The sequence below is a fragment of the Aquila chrysaetos genome, chromosome 10 (assembly GCF_900496995.4).
Source record: "Aquila chrysaetos chrysaetos chromosome 10, bAquChr1.4, whole genome shotgun sequence".
In the NCBI taxonomy this organism is placed as follows: domain Eukaryota; kingdom Metazoa; phylum Chordata; class Aves; order Accipitriformes; family Accipitridae; genus Aquila; species Aquila chrysaetos.
Window position 1 is genome coordinate 37601370 of NC_044013.1, and position 11442 is coordinate 37612811.

The window sequence follows — 11442 nt, forward strand, 5'->3', positions numbered from 1 at the left end:
CCGGTACACAGACACCTCCCACCATCCTGCCTTGCATGAGTGGCACAGACCACCTGCTTTGCTTCATTTTTTTTCCCCCAGCCACAGAAGTTTTCTTAGAAAAGCCTGGCAGGCAAGCTAGAAAATGCAGAGCAAACTCCAGGCCGATGGCAGGATTATTAAATCCCCATCCGCAATCCCCTCTAGGTTCAAGCGTGTGCTCTTTTGCATCGTCAATCTGCTGCTCCATCATTAGCCCTAACTGATGGTTGTGCAAGGCCTTGGGAACCACGATGTCTTGGGGTGCAGAAGCTCTGAGGACGCTCGACAACATCCCCAAGATCTGGGGGGTATCCCCAGCCCTTCATCCAGCGGCACAACCAGGGCAAGGCAAGGCGCCCAGCACGACTCCGGCTTTGCAGCAGCTTGGAGCAAGGAGAGGAGCATCCCCTGCCTGGGGGAGATGCTGGAGCCCAGCGGATGCTCAGCCCTCCCGCCAGGACTCGGGACGTTCCCGCTGTCCCTTCACAGCATTTTGGAGATGACACCACGGACGCAGCAAGATGGGGCGACCAGAAGCATTTTGGGTGCCGCGGCCCCCCCCCCCCCCGGCCTCGCTGCCCGTCCCCCGGGACGAGGCGGCTGCATCGCATCGTGCTCAGCCTGCCGAGCACGGAGGGGGCCTGCCGGGCCGGGGTTAATCTTGTTGTCACACTTTCCCTCCTTCTTGCTGGCTCGGCGCGCTTTGACCCGCTGTGAAATTGTGGCCAACAGCACTGAATATTTTAAGAGCAGCAATGCAGTCATGGCCGCGCAGCGGAGCAGCAAGGCAGGCCGGGAGCTGGGCTGGGCCCTCGCTTCCCCCCCGCCACCACCAACCCATTAGCACAGTTCAGGGAAACCTAAAAAATTCAAAAGACACTGAAATATGCAGCATTTTGCTCTCTCTGGAAATGACGCGCTTCGCTTCCCAGATGCTCCCAAGTAGGAGGTTGTAAATAAGCGGCTTTATGGCACGGGGGGGTGTTGCCAGTGGGGCTGCGGGCTGCTGCAGAGCCCAGATTGACACCTCGATCCCCGTTCTGCCCCTCGCTGGGGACAGATCCACGCTCGGGCTGGGGACAGACCTACGCCCGCTGGCACCGGTGCCCATCCTCGCTAACGCAGTGTCGAGGTACCGGCCATTAAAGGACCTTCACCTCTCCGTCCTTGGCCTCTGCCAGCTGCTCTCTGCCCCTTTCCCCCCAGGACATCCCCACGCCGCATCCCTCCTCCCTTTGGTCGGGTGGCCGGCCGGGACGCCGGTGCCGCAGGACCTGACGCAAACGCCTGTCCTCAGCACTTCTGCTATCTGGGGCACGGAGGAGCAGCAGCGGCAAGGAATTAAAAAAAAAAAAAAAAAAAAAAGGCCAAAAAAAAAAAAAAGCCCTATTTGCATAAACCTCCCAAAAAGAGGAGCTGGAGCCTGAGCCAGGAGAGCCAAAGCGGCTGCGAGCATCAGACAGGGACCACCAGAGCTGATAGCGAGTGCAATAAGTAGTAGGGGAGCATCGCCTGGACCAGGGCACGCTTTGCCACCGGGTCCCTGCATGTCCCCAAAGTGCTGCCCTGGGGCTCGACACCCTGTCCAGGAGTGACATTGGGACACTTTTGCATTCAGGTCTTAAGAGGGCAGATTAATCGCCGTGTGCTGGATCTGTCACGCACGGGGATATATATTCTTCTCGGAATTTACAAGTAGTTCTGTCTAGAAATAAACAACCAGAGATAAAAATTACATTGTCACCGTGCAGGTGTGATCGATGGAAGAGACAAGCCCTTGGAGTGCCGGCGAGGTGCCGCCGGCACAACCCACCCAGGGAGCGCCGGCCCTCGGGGCGGCCGGGAGATGCCGAAGGGGCTCGGGAAAAGGCGGCGGGGGTGCGCTCCGCCGACCCCAGCCTGTCGTGTCCCCGTCCCAAAGGCCAGGGAAGGTGGGGACGGCCACCTAGGCCATTCCCAAGTGGGGAAGATGCCGAACCCCGGAGAAGACAACGCTGGTGATGGATGACCATGAGGAGCACCCGCGAAGCAGCCGTGGGAAGGATGCCCGGGGCAGAGCAGTCAGGGGCAGAGGGGGCTGCAGCCCCCAGGTCAGCTCCTTGTAAAACCCTCTCGGGCCCTGTCTCGAGCCCCCAGCCCTCCTCTCCAGCGTGGTTCCAAGGTCAGCGATGGGCAGAAGTCAGAGCCGGGCATGCAGCTGCTGCAGCCCCCCGGGACCAAGATGCGAGGAGGATTAATGTGCTTTACACCAGGCCCCTTCCTTTCTCGTTTGGTTTCTCCTTCACCTTTCTCTGCTTCACATGCGTGCATTGGCTTTGGCCAGGCTTGTTGCGGAGCACATGGCTCACCCGGGTCACTGCCGCTCCCTGAGGAGGGACAGACGTCGGCTCCTTCATCGCTTAAATCTCAAGTTGCACTGAAAGCAGTAAAAAAGCTCCACACGGATCCTCTCCCCGGCCTTCAGCATCCTGAGGAGCCAGGACCCGGCTCAGCCTGCCGGGATGGAGATCCCAAACCCAGCTAGGGCAGCCCGGCAGCCGGTCCTGCAACTGCCTTCGGACTATTAATAAACCCGGAGCAGCTGGTGGAGCCTCTGCCGAGCCGGTCCTCGGGATTTATCCACATTGCTCTGCCTTATCAGCCATGCTTTTCACAAGCACTTAAATTCAGGAGGAAAAGGAAAAAGTGAAATCAGATAGAAATGCAGGTCTGTTTGCTGTTTTCTCCAATGAAATGGTTCTGGGTAAACAGCAGACGCCTTTGATGAAATCCCAGCAGGCTTAAACAATAAAGCTGGTTACAAACTCAATCTGGCGCAGATATCAGATCTGAAATTGTTTCAAAAAACATGTCAACATTTTCTAATGCTGCTGCAAAACTTCCTCGGCACCTTGCCACAAGCCTGCGTCTGTGACGCAGGACCCACGCCGCTGTCCCGGCTCGCACCGCTGCTGCCATGCTTCCCGTGGGGAGTCCTGCCCCGGCACCTCTGCACCCCTCTGCCTGCCCGGAGACCCCCCGAGCTGCAGGAAGATGTTCGGTATCACCCTGGAGACATGAGACAGTCCCCAAGCTGCCAGGGAAGGACCTTCCCCGCTCTGTGCTCGGGGTGCACCAGGTTGTTTTCCAGCTGTAAATCCAGTCGCCATCCCCAGGCGCAGCCTGGCCGGGGCTTCGCGGTGCGGGAGGTCTGGCGGGGTTGGACGAGAGGCATCGGGCAGGGCCACCGTTCCTCTTGTCCCATCCCAGGGACAGCATTCAGCCCTGGGTTCATCCCAGGCGCCACCAAGGACAATTGACTTTTCCACGGAAAAACAGTTTGCAAAGCGCTATGGTGGCAGAGAAGCGCAGCCAGATGCTCCTCCTCAGTTTTGCATCCAGCGTGTCATCTCTGCATCCCACTAGGAAACCAGTCACGGCCCAGGGCAGGATGAGGCCGCGCGGTGATGCACAGGTCCATCCGATGGAACGCCTGGCTGGGGTCACGGCTCAGCCCCCCTCCTAAATCTACGATGCAGGTTTGGGGCACAACAGGGACTTTGTCCAGCGGAGGTTGGCTGCGTCAGGGCAACAGGCGATTTAGGAGCTCCCGTTCGCGAGTGCCCCTCTGTCAGCATTGGCGCCGGAGCAAAAGGGACCATCCGGAGCAAAAGGGACCATCCAAACTTGGAAAACACGTGGAGCCGGAGCGCGACGAGGCAGGTCCCACATTGGCATTGCCGGAGCCAGCCTGCTAGCCGCCTGGCACTGGCACTTTCCGAACAGCGTCAGCACTCGAGGTCTCTGAGGGACACAAGGGGATGCAGGTCCCCAGTGGGGACCGAGGCAAGGGGGCAAGAGGCTGCCGAGGAGGAGGAGGAGGCAGCAGGTCTGGTCACACCACGAGCGGGGACAGCATCTTGGTTCCGGTTAGGAAGCCAGTACCAGCTCCGGGGGTGTCTGGGGTCCCCCCCGGCTCCGCATCCCCATCCATGAGGAAGCTGCTCCCCAAGTGCGGGGACAGACACTGGCTTTCCGCGTTGGATCCAGCCCTACAGGCAGCCCATCCCGCATCCCTACGGAAACCCCCAGCCCGGGGCTGATGCCCGACGCAGCTCGCGTCCCATGTGGCAGCAGGACAAGGGATGGCTGCGCTGGAGCAGCGGAGCCCACGTCCCTCCCAGGAGCTGGAGAGGACAAAGGGGACACAGGAGAGGAAAAGCAGGGCAGGAGGAGGAAGAGGAGGGCAGGCAGCCCTGGGGGGGCTACGGGGGGCCAAGCCTCGGCTCCAGCGCAGCACGGAGAGGGGGACGTGGCGGACCTGACCCCTCTGCGGAGGTTGCCTTCGCCATCGATCCCTGCTGCACTCAGGCTCATTAGGACCAGGGAGCTGCTGCGAGCGGCTGGCGGAGGAGACAGACGGGGGGAGCGCTCACCGTGGCTCCCTGGATCGTATTAAATATTTACTTTGTTTTGTTTTGTTTTTCCCAGCTATATTGATCAGAGATGGGGGGGGGGGGGGGTTGGTCGGATGCTGGGAGGGAAGAGCAGAGGCAACAGCTGAGCTGCAAAACGGGGACGGAACCTGCCAGGGTGCTCCCAAGGGCTGCACCCACTCTCCCCAGGGGCACCCGGGGCCGTCCCCCCCAAAAAGCTGCTCCCCCCCCCCCCAGAGCCATTCATCCCCCTTCCAGGGTCAGGATGGGCATCACCAGCATGGGGGGGGGGGCTGCAGCAGGGTGGCTCCCCCTCCCCATCCCACGCCAGCCCCATCTCAAGGGACGCAGGACGGGGGGATACCCAACGCGACGGCATCTTGTGGCAGGGGGTGTCCCCCCAGCCCGGGCCGGGAGGTGCCCCCCGTAGCCAGGCTGGGCCCCGAGAGCGGCCGCGCAGCCGGTGCTGTTTCTATTTTGAGAGGAGCTCTACTGGAAAAGGAACAAAAGCTGAGGGAAGCTATAAATAGCCGCCTCCTTCACACCAGCGCCTCCTCCGCCCCAGCATCCCATGGCCAGGGGGGGGGTCCCATAGCGTGGCCCACGCTCAGCCCTGTCAACACCCCCCCCCCCCGCCTCATTTTCAGGCCAACGTCTCCATCCGAAAACCAGAGGGAATAAAGCGCTGGGGAATATTTGCCGCCGAAGCAGAACTGGCTCTGAACAACGGTTCGCCAAGTTGCCCGATGGCTCTGCCCAGCCGCAGCCTGGCTCCCGGGGGATTTGCCGCTGCCCAGCCAGGCTCTGCACCCACAAACACCCCTCGGGGCCGGATTCAGCCACCTGGGAATGTTCCTCTTGCCCCGGCACAGCCCTCCCTTGCCCTGGCTGCGGCTGGCAGGGAGCAGGGAGAGCCGAGCGGCTCGGGCAGACCTACTTTCAAGGCTTTAATCCTTTTTGCTTAAAGGATCTTTTTTTTTTTTTTTCCCCCCTCTCTTTTTTTTTTTTTTCCCTTTTTTTTTCCTTTTTCTTTCTCTTTCCGCACGGCAAAGATGGGGTCTGATCAGAGGAGAGACGCAGGGAGCTGACAAGCTGCGGAGTACGGAGAGAAAGGAGAAAGAAATACATATTTATTACCCTCAATTATTAAAAAATAGATAGCAGCAGATCTTAGGCCCTGGCAGAGGCACTGCGGAGCCGTTTGTCTGAGGACTATTTTGTTTTTTAAATTCCATTGAAATTATAATACGCCGGGCTTGTTAGCACAAACACCCCGGTACATTCCTGCCGAGGGAGGATCATCCCGGTCCCTCTCCCGGCTCCGGTGTGCTGCCCGGGGGGTGGCCGTATCCAGCACCCCATGGGCTGCTGAATTTGCAGGCAGCGAGAAGGCAGGGGGGCTCGGGGGGGGAGCAGGAGCTGGCAGTGGCGGATGCAGCCGTCAGCCTTTGCCCCCTTCTGCCTTCACACCCGGGGGATCAGAGGGACTCTGCCCCACGCAAGTGCATCCCCATGCCCAGGTGCTCATTGATGCCTGGCCGGGCAAAGGTCTTGTGGATGAGAGCTCACCCCGGGCTCGTCACAGGGCCAAAAAAAGCACCGGGATATTCTTCATGCACGAGGACGGACTTTGCACCCCTCGGATGGCAGCGTGGGCCACAGGCCCGGGGTTTCCCCAAGTAAACCAGTGCAAACGCTGGTGCAAACACAGCTGGAGAAAAAAAAAAAAAAAAAAAAAAAAACGGTTCCCAAGCTCACAGGGCTGGCAGAGCCGCTGGCACCTCCCCTCCGCTTGCAGGGCTGCCTCCGTAAGGAGCCCTGCCAGTGCAGCAGCCAAATTCCCTCCTGCTGCTGCTCCCCGGTAAACAACGGCCGCAGCCTCCCTGCGCGATAGTGATGCTGGGACTTGGGGTGCACGTGGAGCATCTCCGATGCCCTCCGGCTCCGGCGCCACGCTCTCCCCATGGCCAGGCACCATCGGGATGGGATGGACCACCGCGGACCCCCAGCCTACTCTGCCATCACCCCTCCGGGGTCAAAACCCACTCCTGTCCCATCCCGCCGGCCATGAGGTGGGGAGAGACACGGCTCCCAGTGCAACCGGCTTTCGGCACTGGGAGTCACCGGGGCAGTCATGGCACTACCAGCCCAGGCAAAAGCATCACAAGAAGCTGCTCACCAAAGCCGGGCTGACTCCGAGCTGCCGTGCCGGCTCTGAGTTGCTGTGCCAGCACCGCCGGGAAGCAAGCAGCCGGTGGGCACATGTGCTGTTAAAGAGGAAAAGGAGCTTTCTACACCAAATGGAGCATTTTCTGCTTAATAACCCCCCAATCCTAATCTGCGCAAAGAAGATTGCCCCCCGCATCTCCCCGTCCTGCATCTGCCGCTTGCCGCTGCCCGCACTTAACACGCGGGCAGAGCCACGGCTGCCCGATCGGCACGTGCCCTGCCCTCGGCAAAACGGGCAGGAGAAAGACCGGCCGCTGGGGAGGGCAGGCGATGCCCGGCGCTTGGGCGCAGGCGTTTCCTCCATCAGCGCCGAGCCTCCATCATTTGTCATCAGTAAAAATAATATTCCTAAAAGTGTCCCCCCTCCCGATTGCCGGGCAGCAGGCGCAGGGCTGTGGGTTTCCATGGTGATGCCGTTCCGCAAGGATGGTACGGGGGATCGGTGCTTCCTCAATTTGGGAGATGGGACGTGGTGTCGACATCCGGAGCGGGGACAGCACCAGCCACGCTGCTGGCGGAGGGACCTGGGGCCAAGCCGGCTCATCCCCCCTTAGGCTTGGGCAGCGTCACCCAAAATAGCGGGGAAGGAGCACCCTTGCCGGAGAGGACAAGGGTGCTCCTGCATCCCAGCAGTGCCTCAGGGCCGTGCCCTGCACCCCCTGCCCACGTCGGCACACGGACCCCCCGGCTCCTCCTCGCTGACTCCCACCAGCATCCCACTCGCTCCCGGCCCCACGGCTCTGCCCCGCAGCCTCCCGGCCTCCCACTTGTTGCCTCCCTCCGCTCTTAAATCGGTCGCCAGGCTCTTTCGGCAGGTGCCGGGTCAGGACGGCACCTTGCCCATCCCAACCCGCTGGGAACCCAAACGACAGCCACCATTGCTCAGGTGCTGGTGCCTCGCCTGCCTGCTGCTCCACCAAAGCACTTTTAAAGACATAATCTGCCGTTAATAACCAGAGTTTATACCGAACGTGGCTAAGCCCTGGGATTGCACTTTGCAAACAAAGCCCGAGTTTTCGGCTGTTTGGAGGCGGCTGGAGCAGCTCCCTGGGGTGGGGATGGGGAGCGGCGGCACCCACGGGTGCCCCGATGTGGGGCAGAGCGGTATGGGTGGCTGCCCCCAGTGACGTGGGACTGAAGCGGCCGTGTCCTGGGTCACTCCTCTGCAAGGAGGGGGAGTGCCTCCACGCTGCTCCGCGGCTGGCCGGGGGGACCACCGGGAGCTGGGGACACCCCAACGGGGGGGTGGCTCTGGCCACACCTGGCCACCACCATGTCCCTCCGGGCTCCCACGCTTCCCTGCCTGGTTTTTGCCTCCAAACAGGGTTTTGGCAGCAAGAGCCAAAACCCATCAGCGCTCCGGCCGTTTCCAGCAGCCCGAGTCCCTGTCCAGCCCCGAGGCAATATCATCTCACTCGTGGCCTCATCCTGCAAACCACAGGGACCCGCTGCCCAGCTCTGGCCTGCACCGCCAGCTCTAGCACCGCCAGGTGCCTTAGGGAAAGATGGGTGTGAAATCATGCTGGAAAATGCATATTTTTATGTTTCCCCGGCAGGTTCACTGGTATTTTTTAGAGCAGCGCTTTGAGGCCACCTGGAGTGTCACCCGCAGCCTTGGGCACCAAGATGGGACCGCAGGGCGCCGGGTGCAGCACTTTAGGCGAAAGGTGGGAATAACATTTAGCCAAGCGTGGCCGCAGCTCTGACCCTGCCGGGCTCCATCAGCGCGGGTCACTGAACGACGACGGCTCCTTCGCGTCCCGGTTCCGGCTCCAGGTCCAAGCGGGTCTCGCCTGCCCGAGCCCCCCTCGTTCCCCCCCAGCACTGCTGCAGGGACAGCCTGGGCCGCATCCTGACCCCCCCCCCCAACCATCCCCCTTGCTTCGCTGGGCACAGAGAGCTTGTGGCTTCCTCTCAGCTCTTTAGGAAATTAAACTTTTATAAGCAGAAAGGTTTCTGGGCTCTCGGCTCCCCGGCGCAGGAACCGCAGCCCAGCCCGCGCCCGCACCCTGCCCACCGGCTGCTCCCCTGCAGGGAGGGACGGGGGCTGGACGCCCCGTCGATGGGCTGAGCGATGGCAGGGACAGGGATGTGGCTGCCCATGACCTTGGTGTCATCCTTGACCTGGAAATCTCTTTCTCCTGCGTCGCCAGCGTTGCACTCCTGCCTGCGGCCACCTCCGGCAGGGTGCACGGTGCAGCACCAGCCCCACCGACACCATCGCCCGGGCTGGACCTGCACCCTGCGCTGTCACCCACTGCCACGCCAACGATAATGTCCCAGTGCCCAAAATCTGTCCCAAATCCCACCGGGGCTGCCCAGTGCCTCCGCTGCTGGAGCTCATGGGGCTCAGGAGACCCAAAATGTCCGCGGGCATCGCAGCGCTGCCCCGGCCACGCCACCGCCCGTCCTGCCGCAAACCTCCAGCGGCAAACATCTTTGACGCGCGTGGCACCGTGTGCGAAGCCGTCCCCCCCCCCATGAGCGGGCACACGGAGCTGCTTCCCCCAGGGACGTCGCCTGCAGGTCCCCCAAACCCTGCAGTGTCCCCCAGCCCTGAGCCCAAAGGCGGTGGCAGTGCCACCATCAGCCTGCGCTGCCTCCCACCAGCGCAGCTTTGTGCTGCCACGTCCCTCGGTAAAACCAGCCGCCCTCGAGCCCCACGGAGGGGTTTGGCCCTGGCCCCGCGCCCCGGCAGCGGCTCTCCCCATCTCCCCTCGCCCCCCACGTGGGGCGTCCCCTCCGCACCCCGCTTGGGGCAAATGCCGGGGACCGGGACCCCCCACCCACCCAGGGATACCTGGCCACGGCGAGACGGGGAGGGGAGAGCCTGTCGGCGGGATGGAGGCCTCCTCTAACTGCCTGTTGAATTATTCAGGAATGGCATTAACTTATAAATGAGTGTGTTTGACTGATTTTGTGGTTGATGTACAGATAAATTCTAATGAAAGACAGCTACAAGATTTTAAATTATTAATTAGACTGCCACTTAACAAAGCCTATTTGGCACTCTATTTCCTTGCTTAACAAGACAAAAACTTTAAGAATAGGTTTTGCATTAGCCCACAGGCTCTTCAATTTGCATTTTGTTTTTCTAGCTCCAGAAATGAAAGCTGTACATCTTGACCTTAACAGGCTACCCCTGGTGGGATGCAACCCTGCCGGCAGCCCTGCCGCCTGCCTTCCACCTCGGGCTCCCGGTTTCCCAGCCTGAATGATGCTTTTCCTTCAGCCGGCAGCACCGGGATTGGGAACCGTGGCTGGGAACCGGGGCTGCTCTGAGGGCTCGGGGTTTATTCTAAAGACCGCCAGCCCGCTTGGGTTAATACACCGAACAAAGCCGAGGCGGGAGCCGGAGAGAGGAACATCCGAGCGCGAGGCCCCGCAGTCGCAAGGTGACATTTCCCCCAGTGGGGAAAAGAATTCCCGGGGTGGCAGCGGGGGCTCTGCCCCGTCCGGGGGTCCGCGCCCCGACGCGGGGGGGGCTGCAGGCGTGGCGTCGGCACCTTCTCCCGCTGCCGGAGCCTCGCCGGAGAAGGGCATGTGGTGGTGGTGGTGGCGAGGGCTGGGCCCGGGGCTGTGCGGTCGCCCCCTCCCCGGGGTACGGGACGGGAGCAGGGGGGGGTTCAGCGGGGGTCCCCCCCCCCCCCCAGCACCGCTGTCCCCAGCATCTCCCCGGGACTGGACCAGGCGCAGCAGAACTGGGGGTCCTGCCCCCCCCCCTCCCTGCCCCGGCACGGACCCCCCGGGAGGCCCGGCTTCTCCTCTCGCTGTGATGTCAAAAAGCTCCCCTATGATGTCCCAGACGGTTGCCATGGAAATAGCGTGATGTCACAGCGGAGCGAATCTCCTCGGGGGGGCGGAACGGGACGGCTCGCCCCAACTTCCCCGCCGAACCCCCCGCGTCCCCCCGGTGAGCCCCGTTTCCCATTCCCTCGCCCCGGGGGACGAATACCGACTCTCCACCCCCGCGCCCGCCGCAGCCCCGCTGCCTCCGGGACCCGCCGTACCCCGGTGCCCGCGGGATCCGCCGCGTCCCCGGTCCTGCGGGACCCGGCGCCTGCCGTGCCTCCCCCCCCTCCCCGCTCCTCCCGGTCCCACCCTCCCCTCCCCGCCGCGCTGCGCTCCCGCCGTCCGCCACCGGTGCCTCTCCCCGGGGACCCCGGCGGGGGGGGGGGGGGGGGGGGGTTGCCCGAGCCTCGGTGGCGGCAGCGGCGCCGGTAACGCGGCGGGAGGAGGGGGGGGGGGGGGGGGAACGGGGACGCCCGGCGGCGCGGCCCCAACTTCGGCGGGGTGACAAACTTCGGGACCGGCCCCGGTGCCCGCGGTACCCGGTGCCCTCCCGGTACGGCGCTCACCTTGGCGGAGCATCTTGGAACCGGGGCGGGCGCGGTCTCCCGGCGGCGGCGGCGGCGGCGGCGGCAGCGGCGGCGTTGCTCAGAGCCGCGGGCGCGGCGGCGGCGAACGGTAGCGGCAGCGGTGGCTGCTGCTTCTGCTGCTGTACCGGGAACGCGGAGCCGGAGCCCGGACGAACGGCCCCCGCGGGGGCATGGCGGGCCGAGCCGCTCAGCGGCACCGGCCCCGGAACACCGGGGGAAGCACCGGCCGCGCCTTCTGCACCGCCGCGCGTCCCGCTCGCCGCTTTTTAGGGGGGGGAGCCGCCCCCTCGGGGCTGGGGCCGCCGCCGCCCCCCCCCCCCCTCGGGCCGAGCCTATAAAGGGGCGCCCGGTGCCGGTGCCGCGCTGCCTGCAGCGGCGGGCAGGGCTGGGCAGGGCGG

The 11442-nt window shown here is 63.2% G+C and overlaps 1 protein-coding gene across 1 annotated transcript in view; it reads right to left on the minus strand.

The window, feature by feature from the left end:
- Positions 1 to 11442, minus strand: part of RTN4RL1 (reticulon 4 receptor like 1) — a 30865-nt gene extending 19423 nt beyond the window's left edge. The window contains exon 1 of the mRNA XM_030028823.1: positions 11024 to 11442. Within this exon, the coding sequence (XP_029884683.1) occupies positions 11024 to 11036 (13 nt within the window). The 5' untranslated portion in view covers positions 11037 to 11442. The remainder of the gene's footprint in view (positions 1 to 11023) is intronic.